General features: G+C 60.5%; 3 protein-coding genes across 4 annotated transcripts; 2 read left to right on the top strand and 1 right to left on the bottom strand.

Moving 5' to 3' along the window:
• Positions 1 to 1,530: 1,530 nt before the first annotated feature.
• Sncb (synuclein beta) lies at positions 1,531 to 8,563 on the bottom strand. 2 transcript variants are annotated; one of them, XM_090325448.1, is made up of 6 exons: positions 8,291 to 8,563; positions 7,763 to 7,891; positions 5,176 to 5,205; positions 4,898 to 5,016; positions 2,030 to 2,119; positions 1,531 to 1,848 (listed from the first exon to the last, which is right to left on the bottom strand). In XM_090325448.1, exons 2-6 carry the CDS (start codon positions 7,881 to 7,883, stop codon positions 1,816 to 1,818), a joined length of 393 nt encoding a protein of 130 aa, XP_090181574.1. In that variant the 5' UTR covers positions 7,884 to 7,891; positions 8,291 to 8,563; the 3' UTR covers positions 1,531 to 1,815. The 2 variants fall into 2 exon arrangements, with proteins under 2 accessions (XP_090181574.1, XP_090181572.1); XM_090325446.1 differs by having other exon boundaries at positions 5,164 to 5,205; positions 8,291 to 8,561.
• Positions 8,564 to 11,576: 3,013 nt separating this feature from the next.
• On the top strand, positions 11,577 to 14,244 carry Eif4e1b (eukaryotic translation initiation factor 4E family member 1B). The gene is made up of 6 exons (XM_090325396.1): positions 11,577 to 11,796; positions 11,966 to 12,061; positions 12,609 to 12,672; positions 13,251 to 13,364; positions 13,463 to 13,602; positions 14,130 to 14,244. Exons 1-6 carry the CDS (start codon positions 11,600 to 11,602, stop codon positions 14,242 to 14,244), a joined length of 726 nt encoding a protein of 241 aa, XP_090181522.1. The 5' UTR covers positions 11,577 to 11,599.
• Positions 14,245 to 16,041: 1,797 nt separating this feature from the next.
• Tspan17 (tetraspanin 17) lies at positions 16,042 to 20,727 on the top strand. Its single transcript, XM_090325554.1, has 8 exons — positions 16,042 to 16,128; positions 17,061 to 17,111; positions 17,206 to 17,352; positions 17,946 to 18,116; positions 18,750 to 18,875; positions 19,317 to 19,364; positions 19,801 to 19,917; positions 19,995 to 20,727. The coding sequence occupies exons 1-8, from the start codon at positions 16,042 to 16,044 to the stop codon at positions 20,058 to 20,060; spliced, it is 813 nt and encodes a 270-aa protein (XP_090181680.1). The 3' UTR covers positions 20,061 to 20,727.
• The last annotated feature ends 3,186 nt before the right edge of the window (positions 20,728 to 23,913 follow it).

The following is a 23,913-nucleotide window of genomic DNA, read 5'->3' as shown; positions in this document are numbered from 1 at the left end:
CTGTCCTGTGTCGTCTAAACTACTCAGGAGGGGTGAAGATCTGAGGGTGGCAGTTTGAAATCAGCCTGGATGAGAAAGTTCCCCAGAGACTCTAATCTCTAATTACCAACCCCCAAAAAAAGCTGTAAGTAGAGCTGAACTCCAGCCTGGAGTGGGGAGGGGGGAAGAAAACAAAAGGAAAGGACAGTGCCTGGCCCTGGAGTGCAAATTCAGTATATTGAAATGCAGCCCAAGGGCTGTGAATTTACAAGCAGGAAGATGGAGGGAATCTGTGCGTGTTTCCACGCAGGACAGGGAGAAGGAGGCGAGGGGCTCCCGGCTTGGCTCCCGGAGGGGGGGCCCTGCGCTTCCGCCCGGCTCTGAGCACAGATCTGGGGAGAAGATGGGCGGGGTTCTGCGCAGGCGGGGTGCGGAGGGGGAGCTCTGCGGCAAGGGGGAGCCCGGCTCCCGCGCCACCGGGGCCCGGAGCCCGCAGCCTCCGCCCCGCGCCCCACCCCGGGCTCCCCGCCGCGCCCGCCCGGTTCTTCTCCTCTCCAGCGATGTCGGGGGGCCCTCTAGTGCCCATCTGGATCTGCACCAGCCTTCTGGATGCCTTCCCGGATTTCTGTCCCGCGTTGGGCAGGGGTGTGCAGGGTTGAGTGCGTGCGCGCGGTGTGGAGGGGCCAGGTGGGGGGGCTGTCTGCGCCACGGGGCGCACCCCCGGGGACCGCGCGCACCCCAGACTCTCCACACAGCCCAGCAGGGCGCCCCACCCCGCAGCCCAGCTCCCCCAGTCACCCCCAGACTCTCCACACACCCCAATTCCCCCAGTCACCCCGAGACTCTCCATACACCCCAGCAGGGCGCCCCACCCCGCACTCCAGCTCCCCAAGGCACCCCAGATTCTCCATACTCCCCAGCAGGGTGCCCCACCCCACCCCACAGCTCCCCAAGTCACCCCAGACTCTCCACACACCCCAGCTCCCCCAGTCACCCCAGACTCTCCACGCACCCCAGCTCCCCCAGTCACCCCAGACTCTCCACGCACCCCAGCTCCCCCAGTCACCCCAGACTCTCCACGCACCCCAGCTCCCCCAGTCACCCCAGACTCTCCACGCACCCCAGCTCCCCCAGGCACCCCAGACTCTCCACGCACCCCAGCTCCCCCAGGCACCCGCGCGCCCCAGTCCGGGGAGGACGCAGCGAGGCGGCCGCGGAGAAACCCCAGTCCCAGGGGACCGAGGTGGCCGCGAGGATGGGGTGGTGGTGACCCGTGGAAGCCCCTCCCCGCCCCCCCAGTCCATGTGAGGCCGCCCTGCCCAGGCGGCGGCGCTGGCTACGGACGGATTGGCTTTATTTGTGGCCGCGCTCATCACACGAGGGGTGGGGACTCCATGCGACAATCACAAACGACAGGACGCACGACGCCCGGGGGCTCGGCCCGGGGGGGTGGAGGGGGCATGGCACAGATCGGCTCCTCATTTGGGTTTAAAAAACGAGTTCCCGGGTGTGGGGTGGGGGTGGCGCGCGTGGATGGGGTGAGAGTGGAGGCCGGGGCGCTGTGGATCTGGGGGGCCGGGGGGGCGGGGGCTTCTCTCCGTCGAACATGCTACATCCGCGCAGACGCCAGACGCGATGGTGGGGAGGGGAGGGGGGCGACAGGGGTGGGGCGCCCCTCCCCGGGGATGGCCTCGGACCCCCTCCCCATCCCGTCCACGCCCCGGGGTGGGGTGGGGGGATGGACGCGGGCCAGGGGCGCAGACGGGTGGACACGGGCTCCGAGGAGGGGCGCAGGGGCAGGAAGGATTGTGCTGCTGGTGGGGCCCCCCCGGGCCTTTACGCCTCTGGCTCATACTCCTGATATTCCTCCTGCAGCAGAGGGAGGGGCAGAGCAGGGGTGGGGTGAGGCTGGAGACCAAGTGGCCCCCCCAGATCCGCCCCCCCTCCAGTGCCCCCTTCCCTGCCCCCACCCCAGCCAGGCCAGGCTTCCCGGAGAGGCAGGTCCGGGAAGCCCCCCCCCACCCCCCAACCCCAGCTCTGCTGGCCTCACCTGGGGGGATTCCTCATAGCTTTCCCCTTCGGCTTCCATCATGGGTTCAATCAATGGTTCCTTGCCAGCTTCCTGGCCCACTTCCTCAGGCTGTGTGTGAGGGGGAGGTGGGAGAAGAGAAAGGCAAGGCTGTGAGGGCAACAGCTCAGACACCCCAACAATCCCCGGGCTCTGCTAACGTCTGGCTCCTTGGAAACATCTTAGAAGTAGGGTGAAGGTCCCTTGAAGTTGGGAGATGGAACAGGGGCAGGGGGGATGGGAAGAGGAAACCCCTGCACCCAATGCCACAGCTCCCCCTGGCTCTTTCATGTCTGGCTCTGCCAGGATCTTTAAGACCCCTGGGAGAACCCTGGCAGGGCTGGAGAAAGTTGCATGCAGCTCAGCACAGAACTGGACAGGGACTCTGAGCCATGTCTCTCCCCCCCCCCTTCCACCCATCCCTCCCCCAAGGCCCAGCCTGGCCTGGTTTCTTCACCGTTGCTATTTTAAGATAAGCTGGAAGCAACAGCTCATGGTGTTGCTTGAATGTGTGAGCTAAGACTCCCCTCCCCCCACTGCATCTGCTGCCCAGATGGGCACAGACCAGGAGGAGGCATGGGGGTAGGAATGACCAGACACATGGCTGGTTATCTGCGGGTGACAACATGTATGTACACATGCATGTACACACACATGCATGGTTGTATTAAGACATGTAGGATGGCACAGGCCTGACACCCTAGGGGTTGGCACAGAGGCTGGCATTCCTCTAGCCACCTCTGCCCCCATCCAGGTAACTTCATCTGCTTGCAGCACCTGTGTAGCTGGCCCCATGTGGGCACAAAGATCTTCCTGGCTTATTCTCTGTTGGAGAGATGACCCAGGAAGTAGAGGAAAGTTTGTTTACCCCAAATCACACAACTATGACCAAAAACCCAGGAAGGAAACAGTGTGGAGGTTGGGGTGTGGCAGGGTCGAGTACCTGGCTAGCATGTCCGGGGTTCCATGCCCAGGAACCCATTCCCCCCCACACACAAAATAATAAATGCAAGTAAAAAAATATCTCAGATTCAGTGAGCCCATTTGTTTGCAAAGAATGTAAAGGTACAGGGACCGGGAGTTTAGCCTAGTGGTAGAGTGCTTGCCTAGCATGCACAAGGACCCAAGTTCGATTCCTTGGTACCACATACATAGAAAAAAGCCGGAAGTGGTGCTGTGGCTCAAGTGGTAGAGCTCTAGCCTTGAGAAAGCTCAAGGACAGTGCTCAGGCCCTGAGTTCACGGCCCAGAACTGGCAATAAATAAATAAATAAATAAATAAATAAATATAAAAACTACTAAAAAAAAAAAGAATGTAAAGGTACAATTAGGAGGGATACAAGCTCTCTGTATCCCTCTGGCTCTCTGGAAGACTCTTATCTCCGGGCTCATGGGGTCTCTGCAGGCACGTAGATAAATACCCAGAATGCATGCTTTTCTTCTATCCCCCTGAATCACCTAAGGACAGACACCAGCACAATGTCCACACATGAAATGTGGTTAGGACCCCAGGGCACACTGATATGCCACATCTGTGATCATGTGGTTTCCTCAGGGCAGACTCACGGCTTGCCAGGTCCTGGGCTACAATCTCTCACTGGGCAATCACACACACACACACACACACACACACACACACACACACCTGGAACTGCAGTGTTAACATCATTTCTTTGTTATAAATGCAAGGGAAAAAAATGTTGAGGCTTACCTTAAACCAAAGCCTACCTGAAAGCTAAGTATTTTCTTTCTGATGCCAGTTCTGGGGTTTGAACTGAGGGCCTGGGGGCTGTCTTTGAGCTTTCTCAAGACTAGCCTTCTACCACTTGAGCACAGCGCCACCTCGGGTGTTTTCTGTGTACGTGGTACCGAGGAGTGGAATCTAGGGCTTCGTGCATGCAAGGCAAACATTCTACCACGAGACCACACTCCTGGCCCTTTCCTTGAGCTTCTGTGCCCAAAGATAATGTGCTACCACTTGAGTCACAGCCCCACTTCCAGCTATCTTTAATTAATTGGAGATCAGAGTCTCATGGGCTTCTCAGCCTGGGCTGGCTTTGAACTGCAGTCCTCAGATCTCAGCCTCCTGAGTAGCTAGGATTACAGCTGTGAGCCACCACTCCGAATAAGTCCTACCATGTTTATCTTTCATGTGGTAGGGAGGTAGTTAGGTTCAGAAATGTCCTGGAACCCACCATGGTGACACCGCTATGAAATAAGGGGAATTAAGATTTGAACCCAGTTTTATGGAGCTCAGGAGTTCATGCTTTCTCTACCAGTTTTTACTTTTTAATTGTGTGTGTGTGTGTGTGTGTGTGTGTGTGTGTGTGTGTGTGTGTGCTAGTACTCGGTCTTGAACTCAGGTCTTGGGTGCTGTCGCTTAGCTTTTTCACACCATTTGGGCCACAGCTCTACTTCCTCTTTTTTTTTTTTTGCCAGTCCTGGGCTTGAGCTCAGGGCCTGAGCACTGTCCTTGGACTTTCTCAAGGCTAGAGCTCTACCACTTGAGCCTCAGCACCATTTTCTGGCTTTTTCTATGTATACGTGGTACCGAGGAATCGAACCCCGGTCTCTGTGCATGCTAGGCAAGCACTCTACCACTAGGCCAAACTCCCAGCCCTAAACTATCTTCTTTGAATGAAAGGAAAATGCCAATCACTGCAGGACCCTCTGCAACAACTCCTCGTTGCAGAAGAGTTGAATGAAATAAATGAACTCCCAGATATTGGGGTGGGGGGAGGAGGTCCCATTCTTGCATCGGTTGCATCCTTGCAAAACACCATCTAAGCTCCGGGCTGGCTGCGGGTGGAGGGGATGGAGAATGGCTGCGTGTCTGGCTTGCATCTCTCACCTTCAAGTCGGTGGGGAACTCTTCCTTTTTGACAAGCCCAGTGGCTGCTGCAATGTTGCCGGCTCCAGAGAAAACAGCTCCTCCGAGGTGTGATGCCTGCTCTTTGGTTTTCTCTGCCACTGGAGTCACCGAGAGGTGTGAAGTAGGGATGGGGGGGGTACAGATGCCCCCACCTCCTGTCCCAGGATTTGCCCTCCCCAAGGAGCCCCTCCCCTCACCCCAGAGCCTTAGGAACTCTAGCTCCCATAAGGCACTGGGTCAGGTACCTGAGGCCACACCTTGTACCACGCCTTCTCGAGTCTTGCTTCCTGTGGGAGGAAAGAAGGTGCCTAAGCTGAGAAAACAGATCCAAGCAGCAGCAAACCCCCCCCCCCCACACACACCCTGGAGGCTACAGGGAGAGTGAGGGGCCCAGGTGGACTATGGGTTTCCTGTCTCCATTGATCTTCCTTTTCCCCACATCCCATAATTCCAGCCCCAACCCAACCACACTCCGGCCCCCACCCTTACTTTCTAGGCCTTCCCTCCAGATTTCCCCCCTGACCTGACACCCCTACTCCTACTGGATGTTGGCAGAACCCCAGGTCTGTTGCAAGGAGAGTTGCAAAGTTTAGGGGAAACACGGGACTGGTGGCTCACGGGCCTGTCACCCTAGCTATTCAGGAGGCTGAGATCTGTGGATAACAGTTCAAAGCCAGCCACGGGAAAGACAACCAATGAGACGTTTATCTCTAATTAACCTTCCACTCACCCCCCCCCAAAAAAAAAGGATCTAGAAATGAAGTTGTGGCTCAAGTGGTAGAGTGCTAATGGAAACAGTGTCCAGGCCCTGAGTTCAAGTCTCAGTACTAACACACACACACACACCAGAGGCCACAGGAACCTCTCCTCATCTGGGCAGGCAGGATCCCCTAGCCCCCATCTACCATAGAAGCTCTATAAGGGTCAGATAAGAGGCTGACATTCAAATCAGGTTTTGGATTCAAACTTCCAGGCACTGGTGGTGTAGACCTGTCTTCCTAGCCACTCGAGAGGCTGGGATGTGGGGATCATGGTTCAAAGCTAGCGAGGGCAGGAAAGTCCGTGAGACTCTTGTCTTACAATGAATCACCAGAAAACCATCGGGTGAGGATAGGGTGTCTGAATCTTAGGATACAGGAAGCAGATGGACACTCAGAAGGAGGCTCAGAGATGTAGGTAAGAAGAGAGAGAGGGCTTTCGGGAATCTGTGTGCCCAAAACACCGGGCAGGGTGAGAAACCACACCGAAAATCTAGACTGTGGTGGGGCCATTGAGGGTATAGATGCCAGGATACCGGGAGCTGAGGCCTTAATGTACAAGGCTGGGAGAAACACGGGGAGAGGGAGGGGCTCTAGGACCAGAAAGGATCAGAAGTATTTATCTCATGCCTAGCATGCACGAAGACCTGCGTTTGATTCCTTAGTACCACATACATAGAAAAAGCCAGAAGTGGTGCTGTGGCTCCAGTGGTAGAGCCTTGAGAAAAAGTCCAAGGATAGTGCCCAGGCCCTGAGTTCAAGCCCAGGGACTGGCAAAAAGAAAAAAAAAGGGGGGGAAGGGTGGCATGGCTGTGAGGAGAAGCTATGAGTGACAGCAGTGCAGGATAAGGAGTGTGTGTGTGTGTGGGCCTCCCTCACCTGTCCCCAAAGGCCAGAGGGAACCTTCTTGACATGGCAGTTACAGTAGTGTCAGGCTATGGCCTATAGAGGTCCCATCCACCAATCTGACCTCATCTCCCACACTGCTTTCTGCTTTCCATCCTTTTCCTGCTTATCCAGGGCCTTTCTACCCTTCCACACTCCTCTACCCAGAACCCTGTAGGTGAAAACTGGTCCCCCACTTCTGCCATTCCATGGAAAGGCCCTGTATCACGGTCGGCTAAGGCAGCTTCAGTACCTGCTCGGCTATGCCCTCCCATCCATGCAGGGTGCTTGCCTATCCTTTCCCCACGTAGTTTTCAAATATCCATGACCTAAACCTGCCATGACCTTGGGCAAATGACCCTTCCATTCTTCTTCCTCCTAGGAAGTTCACATCTGCTTCACACAAGTAAACCCTCAAATGGCCATAGAGCTGCAAAGAAACCCTCGTTTCCCCATTGGCTTGCTCCTTATGGAAATGGCTCTGGTGACAGATTTTAATCACCTGGCTTTTTTGATGGGTACAGTTGGCACTTGGCTCCTGAAAGGAGGGTGAACTGGACAGGAGAGGGTCAAGGAGCCTGGGAAGTTGCAGGAGGGGTCAGACTGATAGGAGGGGGGGCGTGGGGCTTGCTAGTCCCCAAAGTGGGGGTTCAAATCCCTCCTTCCTCCAGCTTGTATGACCTTGGCTAAGTGGTCAACTCCCTCCGCCCCAGGCCTCAGCTTCCCTGATCCACAAAATGGGCTGGACAGGCGGGAGGAGGGGTGGGTGTCACAGCGCCTGTGTGAGGGCGTGTGTGGGTGCTGGGGTGTGACCCCGGGGCCTGCGTGCTGTCCCCTTGGCGTCTGCACCCAGGGCTGGCGCTCCACCCCTTGAGTCACACGCAGGCTTGGTTGGTGCCCCAGACTTTCTGGCTGGGCTCTGACCCATCCATCCTCCCATCTCAGCCTCCTGAGGTAGCCAGGATGCACACCACGGGATTCTTACCCACCCCAGAGGACGACTGGGCTGCGCTCACCACACGGGGGACCCCCGATCTCCCCCCCCCCCGATCTCCCCGCGGGGCCCCCCACACCCCCTGTCCCCCATCCCCTGCGGGTCTCAGCCCTGCCCGTGTCCCCAGTGACCCCTGCTGACCTCGCCCCATCTGCTGACTCACATTCTCCCCCCTCCACCCCCCCGGGACACCCCCCGAGCGCCCACCGACGTAGAGGACGCCCTCCTTGGTCTTCTCGGCCGCCTCGGTGACCCCCTGCTTGGTTTTCTCGGCCGCGGCCACGACGCCCTCCTTGGCCATGGACAGGCCCTTCATGAACGCGTCCATGGGGAGGCCTGGGGAGGAGGAGGGGGGCGAACACACGCGCGGGAGCGCGGGGGTCCCCGCCTCGCCCTGGCGGGTCGGGATCCCCTCCGCCCCCTCCCCAAGTGCCGCAGTGAGTCCCGGCGTCCTTGAGAGGCCGGGACGCACAGGAGGGGGGGCCTTGGTGAGGTGGAACCCCGCAACCTGCACCCCCCCCCGCCCGGGGCGGCTGGCACGCACGCACACGCGCACACCCACGGTCACACGGCCCGCGGGCACGCTCGCGTGGCCCCGTGCAAGCCCAGGCGGACACCGCGGGGCCCCACGCGGGGCCGGCGCAGGCTCCCCGTCCTCGCGCCGCCCGCAGCCCCCCTGCCCTCGGCCCTCGGCACCCCCACCTCCTCCGGGTCCCCGGCGCGCAGCCGCCTCACCTGGATGCGGGGACGAGCCCGGGATGGAGCGGTGGCTGCGGAGCAGACGCCGGGGCTCGGCGGGACCGGGCAGGGGTGAGCTGAGGAGGGGGATCGCGGGGGGAGGCGATCGGACGGCGATCCGGAGCTCACGGGGGTCTCCCCGGGCCGGAGCAGGGCCGCGGCAATGCCCGGGGTGCTGGGGTGCGTGGCCGCCGAGGATGCCGCTGGAAGTCCCGCTCGCCCGCGCGCTCGCTCGCTCGCTGGGGCTCCGGGTCCCGCGCTGCGGCAGCTCTGAGCTCAGCGCCCCCCCTGGCGGCCGCACCGCCCCCTCGCCTTGACTGACAGGGGGCGGGGTGATCCGCCGAGCCGCCCTGGGCCCGCCTCCTCGCCTTGACTGACAGGGGGCGGGGTGATCCGCCGAGCTGCCCTGGGCCCGCCTCCTCGCCTTGACTGACAGGGAGCGGGAGGTGATCAGCCGAGCTGCCCTGGGCCCGCCTCCTCGCCTTGACTGACAGGGAGCGGGGTGATCCGCCGAGCCACCCTGGGCCCGCCCCCTCGCCTTGACTGACAGGGGGCGGGAGTGATCCGCCGAGCCGCCCTCTGGGCCCGCCCCCTCGCCTTGACTGACAGGGGGCGGGAGTGATACGCCGAGCCGCCCTGGGCCCGCCTCCTCGCCTTGACTGACAGGGAGCGGGAGGTGATCCGCCGAGCCGCCCTGGGCCCGCCCCCTCGCCTTGACTGACAGGGGGCGGGGTGATACGCCGAGCCGCCCTCTGGGCCCGCCCCCTCGCCTTGACTGACAGGGGGCGGGAGTGATACGCCGAGCCGCCCTCTGGGCCCGCCTCCTCGCCTTGACTAACAGGGGGCGGGGTGATCCGCCGAGCCGCTCTGGGCCCGCCCCCTCGCCTTGACTGACAGGGGGCGGGGTGATCCGCCGAGCCGCTCTGGGCCCGCCCCCTCACCTTGACTGACAGGGGCGGGAGTAATCCGCCGAGCCGCCCTGGGCCCGCCCCCTCGCCTTGACTGACAGGGGACGGGTCGAGAGAGTGGAATGACAGCTGGGCGGGGCCGCGGGCCTCCGGGGCGGGCTCTGGACGGCTGGAGTTCCGTGGGGAGCTGGGAAGCAGGACCCTGCGGGGCGGTTGTGGCTTAGACTCCTGGGGACTGGAGCTGGACCTGTGGTTAGATGGGGCCCTGTGCACCTCAGATGGTTCTTTTCCAGCTTGGGGGTGGAGCGCTGAAAGCAGAGGTGCAGCCTCCAGGTGGACACAGTGTGAGAGGAAAGCAAGGTGTGCACGTGTGTGTGTGCACGTGTGTGTGTGTGTGTGTGTGTGCATGCCCAACAGAAATGGAAGACTGCACAGAAGAATGTGTGGACACCCAGCCTTAGGGTGTGTGCGTGTGTGTGTGCACGTGTGTGTGTGCACGTGTGTGTGTGTGTGTGTGTGCATGCCCAACAGAAATGGAAGACTGCACAGAAGAATGTGGGGGGGTGGGGGGCGCTAAGGGACAGTGCCTAGGCCCTGAGGTCAAACGACAGGACCGACACAACAGCAGACGTGCAGAGGTGGCTGGCCACCTAGCCACTGAGGAGGCTGAGATCTGAGGATCACAGTTCAAATCCAGCCCCAGCACTGACAGATCTGTGACACTCTTATCTCCGATGAACCACCAGAAAACCAGAAGTGGTGCTGTGGCTCAAGGGGTCAGGTGGTCGCCTTGAGCTGAAGAGCTCAGGCCCTTGAACCATGCCCAAGCCCAGAGTTCAAAAAAAAAAAATAAAAATAAAAAAACATTGTTTTGGTGTCTAAGAAAATCTACCTATGTTCAGACAAGGATAAAATGCTGATGTAACAGTGACCTGAGCAAGAGTGTGGAAGACAGAATAGTCAGGGAAATACTGAATTAGAACAGAGATCTTGGAAGGCCAATATGGGTGAGGGGAAGATTCAGAGACAGGTAAGGCCCAGGGGCAGAGTAGTTCATAGGCTATCAGGATGGAGGGATGACGAAAGAGACAGGATCACAGGCTGGGAGATATTTTACCAGACAGACACAAGAGCACAAGAGGAAGAGCCTTTTGGCTTGTAGGTAGAGCTCCTGTAAAGGCACTCTGGTCAGAAACGCAGATGTGTGAGTGACAGTAATGAGGTAAAAGGAAGCAATAGCCAGTATCTAAGTCTGGCACTTTGCAAGTTGGCACAGATTTTTTTTTTTTTGGAAGGCAATTTGGCAATGTTGTATCCAACGCATAAATGTATACTCCTTTTTGGAGCCAATAATTGCCCTTCCAGGAATTCTTTCCATGGATCTCAAGTCACAGAAGTGCACACAGGGGGTTAGGTGTGTGTGTGGGGGGGGGGGAGTGGCTCATGAGAGCGTGGTATATTGTTAAAAAGAAAAGAAAAAGGCAATCATCATAGTTCAAAGCCAACTTGGGCAGGAAAGTCCATCACATTTTTTTTTTTTAATTTCCAAAAAGCCCAAAATGAAGCCAGGCGTGGTGGCTCAGGGCTCATAATCCAACTTCTCAGGAGGCTGAGATCTGAGGATCGAGGTTCAAAGCCAGCCCAGGCACTATAAAGTTCATGAGACTCTTCAATTAACCACTGGAAAACCGGAAGTGGCACTGTGGCACAAGGGGTAGGGTGGTCGCCTTGAGCTGAAGAGCCCAGGAACAATGCCCAGGCCCAGAAGTAGAGCTGTGGTCAAACCAGCCTGGTGTAAAAAAAAAAAAAAAAAAAGCTAAGGGACAGTATTCAGGCGCTTGTCCCCACCCCCATCCAGGTGCCATGCAACAGGGAAGCCAGGCAGCCATATGAAGGGTCATTCCAGCCAAAGCCAGTCTCCATTGCCCCCTGAGTGAGGGACAAGGCAGACACCACCTGACAGTGTGTCTGGCTGTGGGCCAGGATGGATTTTCCCTGAGAGCAAGCCCAGCTGTCCCTCCAGGTCTCCCAAGTGTTTTTATTTTTGGTGCCTATACTGGGACTCATACAACTACTTTAAGTAACTGCATGTTGATTGATAGAAGGATTCTGATCACCAGGCCCTCTCCCTGCATGCATTGGGATACAGGTGTCCCAGGGGCCGGTGGGTTAAAAGCCAGCAGCTGTGGCCCCTTCGCTTGCTGTTTTCTGGGAAGCTGGGGTTTCAGTATGGCTACCTCCAGCCTTGTAAGTCCCTCTGCCTGTCCCCTTTCCAGAGTGAGCCATTCAGTGGGGGTGACAAGAGCGGGTTTTTGTGGGGACAGTTTAGGCCCAAGGCTCACAACCTACCCTGATGCCTTTTGTGGGTTAGGCAGGTACAGCTGAGAGTGGCACAGAAATGTGGGAGATGGAAGAGAAGGAGAAGAGGAAAGAAGAGGAGGAGAAAGAAAAGGAGGAAGAAGAGATTAAAAGAGAGGAGGCCACTACGGGACTGGCAGGAGCAGAGGCTCAGAGGTGTCCCCAAACTCCCAGGAGGAAGACTTGGGGTGAGGGTCTAGCAGAAGTCAAGCTAGACTTGCACCCACTGCAGAACAGGTATGAAAAGACTGCACGACTGAGCACAGACCTGTGGTAGCAGGTGGGGGAGTTGATATTTCAAATCTAGTATATTGGGGCAAGGGAGGGGTCGCCTCCCTTTGAGCCCAGATGGGGCCCTGGGCTGTCACCAAAGGACCCCTCTGCTGCTTCTCCCTCCCCCTGCCAGGTGGGTCTTGTGGTTCTTCAAAAACGATCGTGGCCGGGCTTGGCAGGACAATCTACATCAGGTTATCATGATTGATACCGTGGAGGACTTTTGGGGGTGAGTGACTGAAACCTGGGCTCTGAGTGGGTGCGGGTGTGAGTGTTTGCTTGCTTGTTAACACAGCCATGGTGCTTTGCTAGCGTTTGTGGAGGGTAGAGGCCCAGAGGCAAAGCCTCTCCCCTGAATGCTTCTGTTGTGTGTGTGTTTATGCCAGTCCTGGGGCTTGAACTCAGGGCCTGGGTACTGGCTTCTTTTTGCTCAATGCTAGCACTCTACCACTTGAGCCATAGCTCCAGGAGATTCCAGGCTCATGGACTTTCCTGCCCAGGCTGGCTTTGAACCATGATCCTCACATCTTAGCTTCCTAAGTAGCCAGGGTCACAGGTCTGAGCTGTCGCCAGCATCCAGTCCTCGAAGGCTTCTTTGGCTACGAAGGAAGGCTTGGGTAGGATTGGAAAAAAGGGCTAGAATGCCAGGTAGCCAGGTCTGGAGATGTGAAAGGGGTGGCTTACAATGGAATGGAAAGGTTGAAAGCAGCTGGAGCAGGGCCTGTAAAGCCATGGCTTTCCATGTGGCTCAGGAGGAGGGGGTGTCTTCTCTCCAGGATGTACAGTCACATCCAGCTGGCCAGTAAGCTCTCTCCAGGCTGCGACTATGCCCTGTTCAAGGTAAGCTCTGCTTTTGTGCTCTCTTCCCCTGAAGGGACCCAAGAGAAGGGACTGATTTCCTTGGGTCTGTGCTCTCTGGCAGGGCAGAGGTTGGCCCTGATTGGAGGAACTGCTTTACAGAAGCCCAGACAAAAGTAGATCAGGCTTGAGCTGGGCTTAAGAGTCTGGAAGAAAGGTGGATACTGGTGTGGCTCACACTTATTATCCTAGCTACTCAGAAGGCTGAGATCTGAAGATCATGGTGGTTCAAAGCCAGCCTGGGCAGAAAAGTCTTGATACTCTTTATCTTCCATGAACCACCTAAAAGACAGAGTGGATATGTGGGCTTACTGGGGCTTGAACTCATTGCCCTGTAGCTTTTTCCTTTTATCTGCTTTGCTCACGAAGGGTGCTTTGCCCCCTGAGCCACAGCGCCACGTCTGGCTTGCTTTGGTATTGCACTGGAAATGGGAGTCTGACGTTCCCTGCCTGAGCTGGCTTTGCATGGCCACCCTCAGATCTCAGCTTTCTGAGTAGGACAGGCGGGAGCCCCGGGCACGTGGCTCTCATCTCCCTTTTCACAGCCCTCCGCCCTGCAGGATGGCATCGAACCCATGTGGGAGGACAGCAGGAACAAGCGAGGTGGCCGCTGGCTGGTCAGCCTGGCTAAGCAGCAGCGCCACAGTGAGCTGGACCGTCTGTGGCTGGAGACGGTGGGTGGCTGGCTGGGGAGGTCTTGCTGGCGGGGCGGGGCAGTTGTCTCAAGGGATTTGGTGGCTAGAACTCTCCTCCTCTCCCTGTTTGGCTGCAGCTGCTGTGTCTGATTGGGGACAGCTTCAAGGAACATAACAGAGAGGTGTGTGGGGCCGTGGTGAACATCCGTCCCAAGGGAGACAAGATCGCTGTGTGGACCAGCGATTCTGAGAACCAAAGCAGCGTGTTGCACATTGGGTGAGGGGCTAGCTCTGTCCTGGGGTGTGTGTGTGGCTTGGCCTACAGGCAGAAACACTCCAGAACACACTACAGGTTCCCCCCACTCCTTCTCTTTCCTTGCACAAAAGGGTAGAAGACTGCCCACGAAACAATTTCTAGCAGAACCCCTGCATTGCACAAAAGGGCCCTAGTTTGGAAGCCAAGTATGGTAGCTCACACCTGTAGTCGAAACTGCTCAGGAGGGTGAGATCTGAGGATCACAGTGCAAAGCCAAACCAAACAGGCAAGTCCTTGAGACTCGACTCTCCAATGAATTATGGTACTGTGGCTCAAAGAGGTAAAGGGCTATCCTTGAGCCAAAAAGCTCAGAGCTCAGGGACAGCACGCAGGCTCTGAGTTCAAGCCTCAAGAGTGGCATAAGGAAAAAACAAAACAGGGATCCTAGATTTGTGTAAGATATATAAAACCAGAGTAGCATTAGGAAGGAGGTCTGGGACAAAGGACCCCATCTCTGCTGAGTGCCTGCACTGTCTTGCCTTCTGCAGGCAGGTGTACAAAGAGCGCCTCGGCTTCTCCATGAAAACCATCATTGGGTACCAGGCCCACACTGACACGGCGTCCAAGAGCAACTCTCTAGCCAAGAACAAGTTTGTGGTGTGAGGACCATGGCATGCCCCCACGTTCGCTTGCAGCTGGCTGGTGGAAGGGGGTTTGGTGGTGGGGAGACCAGCTTTTTCTGAAGAGTTTCTTGGAGATAAAGAGTTCCTGGGAGATCCTCAGATCTCAGCCTCTTGAGTAGCTAAGATGACTGGTATGAGCCATTGACCAGGTTTCCATTTTGTTTTTGAGGTAGAGGCTTGCTGCCTTTCTTGTTTGGACTGCCCTCACACTCATTGTAATCCTGAATAAGCTGGGATTGCAGGCAGGAATCTCTGTGCCTGGCTTCATAAAAACATCCTTTAACAGGAGCTGGGCCTATGTCTGGGGGCAACCGAGTGTTGGCAGGAGGATGCCTGGGGGGTTATATGGGGGAGTCCTGGGAACAAAGGCTCACAGGAAGCAAGCTCATGCTAGAGTCCCACAGTTGGCAGCAGTTTCTCGGTACCACCCCATTCCCCAGGGGCTTGTGGCTAAAGCCACTGCTATCAGAAAATGGAGGTTCAGAAGTGGGGGCTGAACTCTGTACAGGTCACCTCCCATCAGATCAGGGTCCCCCCTGAATAGATCCAGGTTGGCTCTATGGTTGGCTCCTTGGGGTGGGGCTGGAGGATGAGAGGGAGGAGACTAGAGGTTGTACAGAGGACTGAGAAATTCCCTTACAGGGCCTCTCCACCACTGTCTCCTATTCTTCTTCGGGCAGGGCTAGCAGCCAGTAGTGTCTGTACCTTTCCTGTCTTAGGCCAGGCTGAAGGGCAGGTGGATAGATGGATCTCCAGCTCTAGGCGCTGATTGTGTCTTGTTTTTTTTTTTTTTTTGTGGTACTGGGATTTGAACTCAGGCCCTTACTTCTCCAAATGTCAGCCCTGTCAAGGCTTGATTAGGAGCTGATCTACCTTTGGTATCACTTCTCCACTGCTGTCTGGCAGTCCGGCCTCGTTCACCTGCTGCAGTGGGCGGGGCCCAGCCGCAGGGCCCCTGCTGGAGCCTTTGAGGGGCTGGGGTCCTGCACGGCTGCAGTCACCAGCACAGGCGTGGTGGGGAGAGGATGGGGAGGGGGCGGGGCCAGGCCCAGGCGGTGGGCGGAGCCTGGCGCAGAGGCGGGGCTCAGAGCTGTTGAGCTGTGGGCCAAGTCTGGCAAGGGGGCGTGGCCAGGCTGAGAGGCCTGACTGGCTCGGGGGCGGGGATGAAGAGGGGGAGAGGGCGTGGCTCGAGTTGGAGGCGGGGCTCCGAGAGCCTGAGTGGGTCTGAGTCGAATGGGGGCGTGGCTATGGGGGAGGCTCTTGAGAGCCTGAGTGGGGCAGGGGCGGAGCCTGAAAAGGCGTGGCTCTCCCCGGGGGCGTGGCGGTGGGCACGCCGGGGCGTGCCTTTCCCTGGGGGCGTGGCGGAGGGCTGCCGAGGGCGTGGCTTTCCCCGGGGGCGTGGCTTTCCCCGGGGGCGTGGCTTTCCCCGGGGGCGTGGCTTTCCCCGGGGGCGTGGCTTTCCCCGGGGGCGTGGCTTTCCCCGGGACGAGCTTCCCTGGGAGCGTGACAGAGGGCGTGCCGAGGGCGTGGCTCTCCCCGGGGGCGTGGCGGAGGGCGTATCGAGGGCGTGGCTCTCCCCGGGGGCGTGGCGGAGGGCGTATCGAGGGCGTGGCTCTCCCCGGGGGCGTGGCGGAGGGCGCGCCGGGGGCGGTCCCAGCGGGGAGGGCGGGGCCGGGCCGGGCCGGGCCGGGCGGCCGCTCAGGGTGGCCGTGGCCATGAAGCTGCAGCCGCCGGGCTAACCCCGGAGCTTCTCGAGCCCGGGCTCCGGGGCTTCACCATGCCGGCCAAGCAGCAGCCCTTCCAGGAGCCGGCGGTCGGCTGCTGCGGGAAGTACTTCCTGTTTGGCTTCAACGTCGTCTTCTGGGTGAGCGCGGGGTCTGCGGCCCTCGGGCGGACGCCCGTCCTCCCCTCACCCCCCCCCTGCTCGCCCGTCCTCCCCTCACCCCCCCCCGCTCGCCCTGCCGCACCCCCTCCCCCCGGGGCCGCCGGGAGGCCCGGATTGCGGGGGGCGGGGACAGCTTGGCTGGAGGACCCCTGGCCCAGCGCTGGGGGCGGGGTGGATGCACCCACACAGGGGATCGGGGGCCCCCCGCGCCCCTCCAGCGCTCCCCGCAGAGTAGCGGGCCCAGTCCTGGGGACGGGGGGACCCCGACGTCCAGCCCGGGGGCCTCCGTGCCCCGCCCTGCCCGGGCGCCTCCCCCTCGGCCCCCGCCCAGGGCCCCCTGGGTCAGGAAGGCCAGCCTGCTCCGGGCTGCCCGGCCCGATGGATGGATGGATGGATCGGGTGGGTGGCCCCTGCCCGGGGGGGGGGGGATGGGCCACAGGGCCCAGCTCTGCAGCTGTGGGCGGCGTGCAGGGAGCCGCGGAGGGGAGGCCGCAAGGCCCAGGTGTGGCAGGCCGGGTGTGGGGCCTCGGGCAATGTCCTGTCCCCTGGGGGGGTGGGGGATTCGGGTTTGTGCCTGGGTGAGTGCTAAGGTCCTGCCTTGACCTTGTTACATTGCACTCGATGCGTTGATGTGTGTGGGTGCGAATGCTGGGGCTTGAACCCAGGGCCTGGGGCGCGCAAGGCTGGCACAGCTCCCCAGGTCTGAGTCTCCTGAGTAGCTGGGCATACAGGGGTTCCAGGTTGAGAAATGAGGGGCCTGGCTTGTTCTCCTCCACTTTTTTTATTCCCACTCTGAGCCTGCAATGGCCCCAGGCCCCCTGTGGGGGGAGAGAGGCCCTGTCAGGTGTCTGGGCGCTGGGCAGGGCGCCTGGACCCTTTGAGCGCTCTGATCTCCACTGCTGTCCTTACAGGCGTTGGGGGCTCTGTTCCTGGCCATTGGCCTCTGGGCCTGGGCAGAGAAGGTAAGGTAGTGATGCAGGCCCTGGCGCACCCCCAGTGTGAGGGCGAGGTGACCAAGGCCTGTCCCCCATGCTTGCCTTTGCTCCCCACGTACAGGGCGTCCTCTCCAACATCTCCGCCCTGACAGACCTGGGCGGCCTCGACCCCGTGTGGCTGTTTGTGGTGGTGGGAGGTGTCATGTCCGTGCTTGGCTTCGCCGGCTGCATCGGTGCCCTCCGGGAGAACACTTTCCTGCTCAAGTTTGTAAGCCTCCCCCCCCCCCCATACACACACCTGGGGACCCTGTCCTTTTGTCACTCAGTTCTGGCAGTATGAGTAGCCTTGGTGTGTCACCAGCGTCACTGGATCATATACCATTGATTTGTTTATCTATTGATACCGGTACTGGGGCTTGAACTCGGGACTTGGGTGTTGTCCTTTTAGCTTCTCTCAAGGTTGGTGCTTTACCACTTGAGCCATGTCTTCATGTATGGCTTTTTGCTAGTTCTTTGGAGATAAGTGGTTGTTTTTCTTTTTTTCTGATTTGTCTACCCAAGCCAGTGTTGAACGAGGATCCTCAGATCTCAGCTAGGATGACAGACATAAGCCATGGGCTCCCAGCATCACGCCGCTCCATTTATCAGGGTCCTTTAGGTTCTCAGTGGCTACCAGAACCAGTGGTACACACACACACACACACACACACACAAATGTGTGTATGGGCTCATGAAAAGGCCCTGGGGCATTGGGGACAGTGGGCTGGCTTTGGCTGGGGTAGATGGGGGAACAGCGCTTCTCTGTGGCACCCCCAGATTCCCTGCTCTCCAGTGTCCGCCCCTCTCTGTGCCCCAACCCAGTTCTCAGTGTTCTTGAGCCTCATCTTCTTCCTGGAGCTGGCAACAGGGATTCTGGCCTTCGTCTTCAAGGACTGGATCCGAGACCAGCTCAACCTTTTCATCAACAGCAACGTCAAGGCCTACCGCGATGACCTTGACCTTCAGAACCTCATTGATTTTACTCAGGAGTATGTGAGTCCCAGCGCCACTGCAGGGCGAGCCTGGCCGCCCTAAGAGAGGGCACTGGTCCCTGGGGGCCAGGTCCTCCCCCTACTACCCCCAGCACTCAGACCAGCAGGCCCCTCCTGTCCAGCCAGGCCCCTCTGGGTGGTTTCTCTGCATCCTCATGGACCTTGAGGTGACGCAGCTTAGGACACAGAGGCTTGGTTTGTTTTTGGTCTGCTACTGGGACTTGACTTTAGAGCCTGGGCTCTGTCCCTTGGCTTTTCTCCCTCAAGGCCATTTGAACCTCAGCTCTACTTCTGGCTTTTTTGCTGGTTCCTTAGAGATGAGAGTCTTATGGATTTTCCTGCCCAGGCTGGCTTTGAACCGTGATCCTCAGACCTCAGCCTCTTGAGTAGCTGGGATGACAGGCGTGAGCCACCAGAGCTTGGGTCCAATCCAGTGTCTTCCCTCCTTCCCTCCTCTCTCTCTTCTGCCCTCCTGCCCGGGGCCAGGAGGGCAGACTGCTTCTACCACCCCAGGGGCTCTGAACCCCACTCCCTGTCCACCCTGGGAGGGGTGGGGAGTGGCTGTCTGTCCTGCAGCCTGGATTTGTTTCCAGGCAAGGATGAGGCTCACCTGGGGGTCCCCCCCTCCCCACAGTGGTCTTGCTGTGGAGCTCGAGGCCCCAACGACTGGAACCTCAACATCTATTTCAACTGCACTGACTTGAACCCCAGCCGGGAGCGCTGCGGCGTGCCCTTCTCCTGCTGCGTCAGGGACCCTGCGGTGAGCCCCCCCCCATTTTCCCCCATCGCTGCCCCCCCCAACCCCTCCACCCGCCAGCTCCAGACTCCACAGATGCCTGCCTGCCTTCTCCACCAAGCCCAAAGAAGGCCACGGGACCCCGGGCACCCCACAGCCCACCAGGCCTGCTCCGGGCTGGCCTTGCCTCAGCCACAGCCCTGTGTGTGGCAGGGTCAGGTGGTTTTGACCCCATAATGGGGTCTCTCAGTCCCCCCTCCAGTGACCATGCTCCTGGCCCCAGACCACAGATAAGAAGGAAACCAATAACAAACCCTACTGAGACAGAATCCTTGGCAACCCAACCCCCCATTTTGTGTCTGGGAGATGGGTGTGGGGCCCCAGGGAGCCAGGGGGAGAGAAGTCCTTCGGGTGGCCAGTCCTGGCGTGGCCCTCACCCCGTGCCCACGGCCTCTCTCCCTGCAGGAAGACGTCCTCAACACCCAATGTGGCTACGACGTTCGCCTCAAACTCGTGAGCGTTTGGGCCCCAGGGACTCGGTGGGGGCATAAGGCACCCCAAGACGGCCATCGAAGGCCTTGGGGAGTCTGTAGAGAGGACTGGCACCCTGTGGCACCCAGGATGTGGTACTGGGGGTGGGGGAGCTCGAGGGCAAGGCCTACGCTGGAAACTCAGGCTCATCCATTAATATCTGTGGACAATTGCGAGAACTTGGGGAGTCAGGTGACTTTCCGTGAATCCCTAGAGGGTGCTGGAGGGTGAGGAGAGGTGACAGGGCAGAGGCTGGGTGGCCTGGGCAGGTCTCTTCCGTGGAAGCCTCCATGCTGGGACTCCATGCCAGGCCTTGTGGCAGGGCCTGAGCTTGGCAAGCTGAAGAGGGCAGGGCAGGGGTGAGGCTGTGGGAGCTGGGGTGGGGAGGTGTGTGCCCACCCAGTGCCTGTGCCCTCAGGAGCTGGAGCAGCAGGGCTTTATCTACACCAAAGGCTGCGTGGGCCAGTTTGAGAAGTGGCTACAGGACAACCTGGTTCTCGTGGCTGGGGTCTTCATGGGCGTCGCACTCCTACAGGTACTGCTACGGCCCCACCCGCCCTGCCCCTGCCTCTCCCCCTGCCCGCTTCCCTCACTTGGCCTTCTGCCTTACAGATCTTTGGCATCTGCCTGGCCCAGAACCTCGTGAGTGACATCAGGGCAGTGAAGGCCAACTGGTAAGGGAGTCACAGGCCACCGCCACATGCCAGGTCCATCTGGGCCTCTGTGGGCACCCCGGGACCCACTCACACAGGTTGCAAGAGGTGCCTGCTTGGATTGTGGGGGCCCCCCCCCTGCCCAGAGGAGCCACGGTCTTGCTGCTGTGGGGGCCATGGACTGTCCAGGAGCCTAAGAGGGGAGCAGCCAGCAGGTGTGGGGACAGCTCTGCCCACACGGGACCCACTGGTGACTGGCTGTGTGGGTGGCCGGGGGCTCTGCCCTTGGCCCCAGGCAGGTTCAGGCCTCTTCCCCTAGCTGAAACCTTTTCTTGTGCCTGAGCCACCTTGGACTTGAACTCAGGGCCTGGGCACTGTCCCTAAACTTGTTCACTCAGGGCCGGCGCTCCACCACTTGAACCATCCCTCTACTTCAGGCTTTTGGGTGGTTCATCGGAAATAAGCTGGCTTTGGATTGTAATCCTCACATCTCAGTCTCCTCAGTAGCTGGGAGGACAGATGTGTGACACTGATACCTGGTTCTGCCTTTGACCTTGAACCTGCCAGAAGCCCAACCCAGCCTCAGAGTCCTGGACCCGGCATAAGGTCCACGAATGTCTTCTCTCTTGCTCGCCTCTCAGGATCTCACACACAACGCCAGCTCCAAACTCCTCAAATAAACACAACTTTGGAAACCACTGGCGCAGGCCTGCCACTTGAACTGTCCCACCTGCTGCCACACGCTCAGCACAGCTCTGTGGCCCCTGGCCCAAGCCAGCAGCAGACAACTGCCTTAGGCCTAGGAACTTGATAGGTTTGAGATGACCTTTAAAAATGGGGGTTCTCCGTGTCAAACACAACTCGTGCTTTGCTCTCTGGCGCTCATCGTGGGGCTTGAGCTCCAGGCCTGGGTGCTTTCCCTGTCTGTCTTTTTCCTCCCTAGCGCTCTACCCTTTGAGCCACACCTCTGCTTCGGGCTTTTTGGTGGTTCATTGGAGATGAAGAGTCTTCCCAGATTTTCTGCCCGAGCTGGCTTTGAACCCCGATCCCGCAGCATGGAGCAGGATCCTCAGTCCGCAGCATGAAGCAAGGTGCCTAACCCTGTCTTTTCCTCCTTGGTGTGCTGGAGCTGGGGCTTCAACCCAGGGTCTGGGTGCTGCTTTTTGGCTCGAGGTCGGCCCTCTCCCCCTGGAGCCACAGCCCCACTCCAGATTGCCTTTTTTGCTGTCGTTGTCCGTGTGTCCTGGGGCTTGAACTGGGCCTGGGCGGCCTGGCCTGGACGCTGTCCCTGAGCTCTTCAGCTCCAGGCTGCCATCATCTCTGGGCTTTGTGTCGCCCAGGGTGGCTTTGAACCTGGATCCTCAGATCGCAGCCTGCGGGTTGGTTAGGGTGACGGGCCTGCGCCACCCTGCCCAGCCTCAGATTGCCTTGAGAGAAGATGATTTACATCCACTGGGGAAAGGAATCTCCACCGGGATCCGGGGCGAGGGCGGCCGGGACCCGCGGTGACCGCCGGAGGGCGCCCGGCGCCTCCCCCTGTGCGGCGCGGAGGCCCGGCTGTGCCACCACCGCCTGTGGCCGCCAGAGGGCGCCGAGGCGCCGCGCCGGCCGCGCGGCCGTGGCTCCGCTGTGCGGCGCAGTGACCACAGGAGGGCGCCCGGGGGCGGGCGGGGGCCGGGCAGGGTCCTGAGGTCGGCGGGGAGCGGGCGGGGCCGCCGGGGCTGCAGAACCACCGGTTGCCCGCCGAGACCCAGAGACCCAGGAGCGGCCGGCGGGGGAGCCCGGAGCCCGGCCCGGAGGGGGCGGAGCCGCGGCGAGGCCCGAGTTCAGGTCCCACCCTGGATGCGCGCCGGGGCGCTCACAGACGCGCACGCCACGCTCGGGCACGCGCACACCCACGCACGCACACCCACGTGCCCCGCCCCCGCCCCGCCCCGCCGTGCGTCGCCCCGCCCCGCCGTGCGTCGCCACGCCCCCGCCCCGCCCCGCCACGCCCTCCCCGCCATCGCCACGCCCCTGGCCACGCCCTGCAGTCGCCACACCCCCGCCCTCCCCGCCCTCGCCACGCCCCTGGCCACGCCCTGCCGTCGCCACGCCCCGGCCCCGCCCGCCGTCGCCACGCCCCGCGAGTTCCCGGCTCCTCCACTCGGGCTGCAGACCCCGGGCCTCCATCCGGGTCCTCGGACCGGGGCTGAGCACACGGGGGTCTCAGTGACACCGGGGCGGGGCGGAGGGGGGGAGAGGGAGGAGGAGGACGGGAGGGGAGGGCGGAGGGGGAGGAAGGGGAGGAGGAGGGGGAGGAGGGGGAAGAGGAGGATGGGGAGGAGAGGGCGGAGGGAGAGGAGGAGGGGAGAGGGCGGGGCAGAGGAGGGCGGAGGGGGAGGAAGAGGAGGGGGAGGGCAGGGTGGAGGGGGAGGGAGGAGGGGGGAGGGCAGGGCGGAGGGGGGAGGGAGGGGGGAGGAGGGGGAGGAGGGTGGGGTGGGCCGCCTGCAGAGGACAACCCAGGAGCGCCCAGGCCGCCACCCTCCTTCCCCTCCCCCCTCCCTCTCCTTCCCTCTCCCCCTCCCTCTCCCTCCCTTCTCCCTCCCTCTCCCTCTCCCTCCCTTCTCCCTCCCTCTCCCTCCCCCTCCCTCTCCCTCCCTTCCTCCCCCTCCCTCTCCCTCCTCTCTCCCTCCCTTCCTCCCCCTCCCTCTCCCTCCCTCTCCCTCCCTTCTTCTCCCTCCCTCCCCCTCCCTCTTCCTCCCTCCTTCTTCCTCCCTCCCCCTCCCTCTCCTTCCCTCTCCCTCCCTCTCCCTCCCTCCTTCTCCCTCCCTCCCTCTACTCCCCCTCCCTTCCTCTCCCTTCTTCTCCCTCCCTCTCCCTCCCCTCCCCCTCCCTCCCCCCCTCCCTCCCTCTCCCTTTCCCTCCCTTCTTCTCCCCTCTCTCTCCCTTCTTCTCCCTCCCTCTCCCTCCCTCCCCCTCCCTCTCACTCCCTCCCCTCTCCCTCTCACTCCCTCCCCCTCCCTCCCTCTCCCTTTCCCTCCTTCTTCTCCCTCCTCTCCCTCCCTCTCCTCCCTCTCCCTCCCTCTCCCTCCCTTCTCCCTCCCTCTCCCTCCCCCTCCCTCCCTTCTCCCTCCCTCTCCCTCCTTCCTCCCCCTCCCTCTCCCTCCTTCTTCTCCCTCCCTCCCCCTCCCTCTTCCTCCCTCCTTCTTCCTCCCTCCCCCTCCCTCTCCCTCCTCCTTCTCCCTCCCTCCCCCTCCCTCTCCTCTCCCTTCTTCTCCCTCCCTCCCCCTCCCTCTTCCCTCCCTCCTTCTTCCTCCCTCCCCCCTCCCTCTCCCTCCCTTCTTCTCCCTCCCTCCCCCTCCCCTCTTCCTCCCTCCTTCTTCCTCCCTCCCCCTCCCTCTTCCTCCCTTCTCCCTCCCTCCCCTCCCTCTTCCTCCCTCCCTCCCCCTCCCTCCCCTCCCCTCCCTCCCTCTCCCCCCTCCTCCCCCTCCAGGGAATGCTTCTCCGCAGGTTCTTTCGTGCTCCGGCTTTTCCAGATACATAAAGATGTCTTCAACACTAGGGTGCTTTGTGTGGATTTCTGTCTCTTCTGGCCTCTTCTTCCCCTCCCCTCCCCTCTCCTCCTCTCCCCTGGCTTCCCTCCCTCCCCTCTCCTCCCCTGGCCTCCCCTCCCCTCCCCTGGCCTCCCCTCCCCTCCCCTGACCTCCCTCCCTCTCCTCCTCCCCTGCCTTCCTTCCCCTCCCTCCCCTGCTTCCCTTCCCCTCCCCTCCCCTGCCTTCCCTTCCCCCCTCCCCCCCTCCCCCCTGGCCTCCCCTCCCCTGGCCTCCCCTCCCCTGTCCTCCCCTCCCCTCCCCTCTCCTGTCCTCCCCTCCCCTGGCTCCCCTCCCCTGGCCTCA

This window comes from Megascapheus bottae, chromosome 38, assembly GCF_031878675.1.
Source record: "Megascapheus bottae isolate mThoBot1 chromosome 38, mThoBot2.hap1, whole genome shotgun sequence".
Classification (NCBI taxonomy): Eukaryota; Metazoa; Chordata; class Mammalia; order Rodentia; family Geomyidae; genus Megascapheus; species Megascapheus bottae.
The sequence above is the reverse complement of the archived record's forward strand: the minus strand, read 5'-3'. Positions and strand labels throughout refer to the sequence as shown.

Excerpts from the sequence above, each read along its gene's own strand:
- Sncb (XM_090325446.1), bottom strand. The coding sequence starts at position 7,883 with ATGGACGCGTTCATGAAGGGCCTGTCCATGGCCAAGGAGGGCGTCGTG. Across the intron at positions 5,017-5,163 it reads GGTACAAGGTGTGGCCTCAG|TGGCAGAGAAAACCAAAGAG; the intron begins GTACCTGACCCA and ends CGGTGACTCCAG. Across the intron at positions 2,120-4,897 it reads AGTTCCCCACCGACTTGAAG|CCTGAGGAAGTGGGCCAGGA; the intron begins GTGAGAGATGCA and ends CCTCACACACAG.
- Eif4e1b (XM_090325396.1), top strand. The coding sequence starts at position 11,600 with ATGTGGGAGATGGAAGAGAAGGAGAAGAGGAAAGAAGAGGAGGAGAAA. Across the intron at positions 12,062-12,608 it reads ACCGTGGAGGACTTTTGGGG|GATGTACAGTCACATCCAGC; the intron begins GTGAGTGACTGA and ends TCTTCTCTCCAG. Across the intron at positions 13,603-14,129 it reads AGCAGCGTGTTGCACATTGG|GCAGGTGTACAAAGAGCGCC; the intron begins GTGAGGGGCTAG and ends TGCCTTCTGCAG.
- Tspan17 (XM_090325554.1), top strand. The coding sequence starts at position 16,042 with ATGCCGGCCAAGCAGCAGCCCTTCCAGGAGCCGGCGGTCGGCTGCTGC. Across the intron at positions 17,112-17,205 it reads TCTGGGCCTGGGCAGAGAAG|GGCGTCCTCTCCAACATCTC; the intron begins GTAAGGTAGTGA and ends CCCCACGTACAG. Across the intron at positions 17,353-17,945 it reads ACACTTTCCTGCTCAAGTTT|TTCTCAGTGTTCTTGAGCCT; the intron begins GTAAGCCTCCCC and ends GCCCCAACCCAG.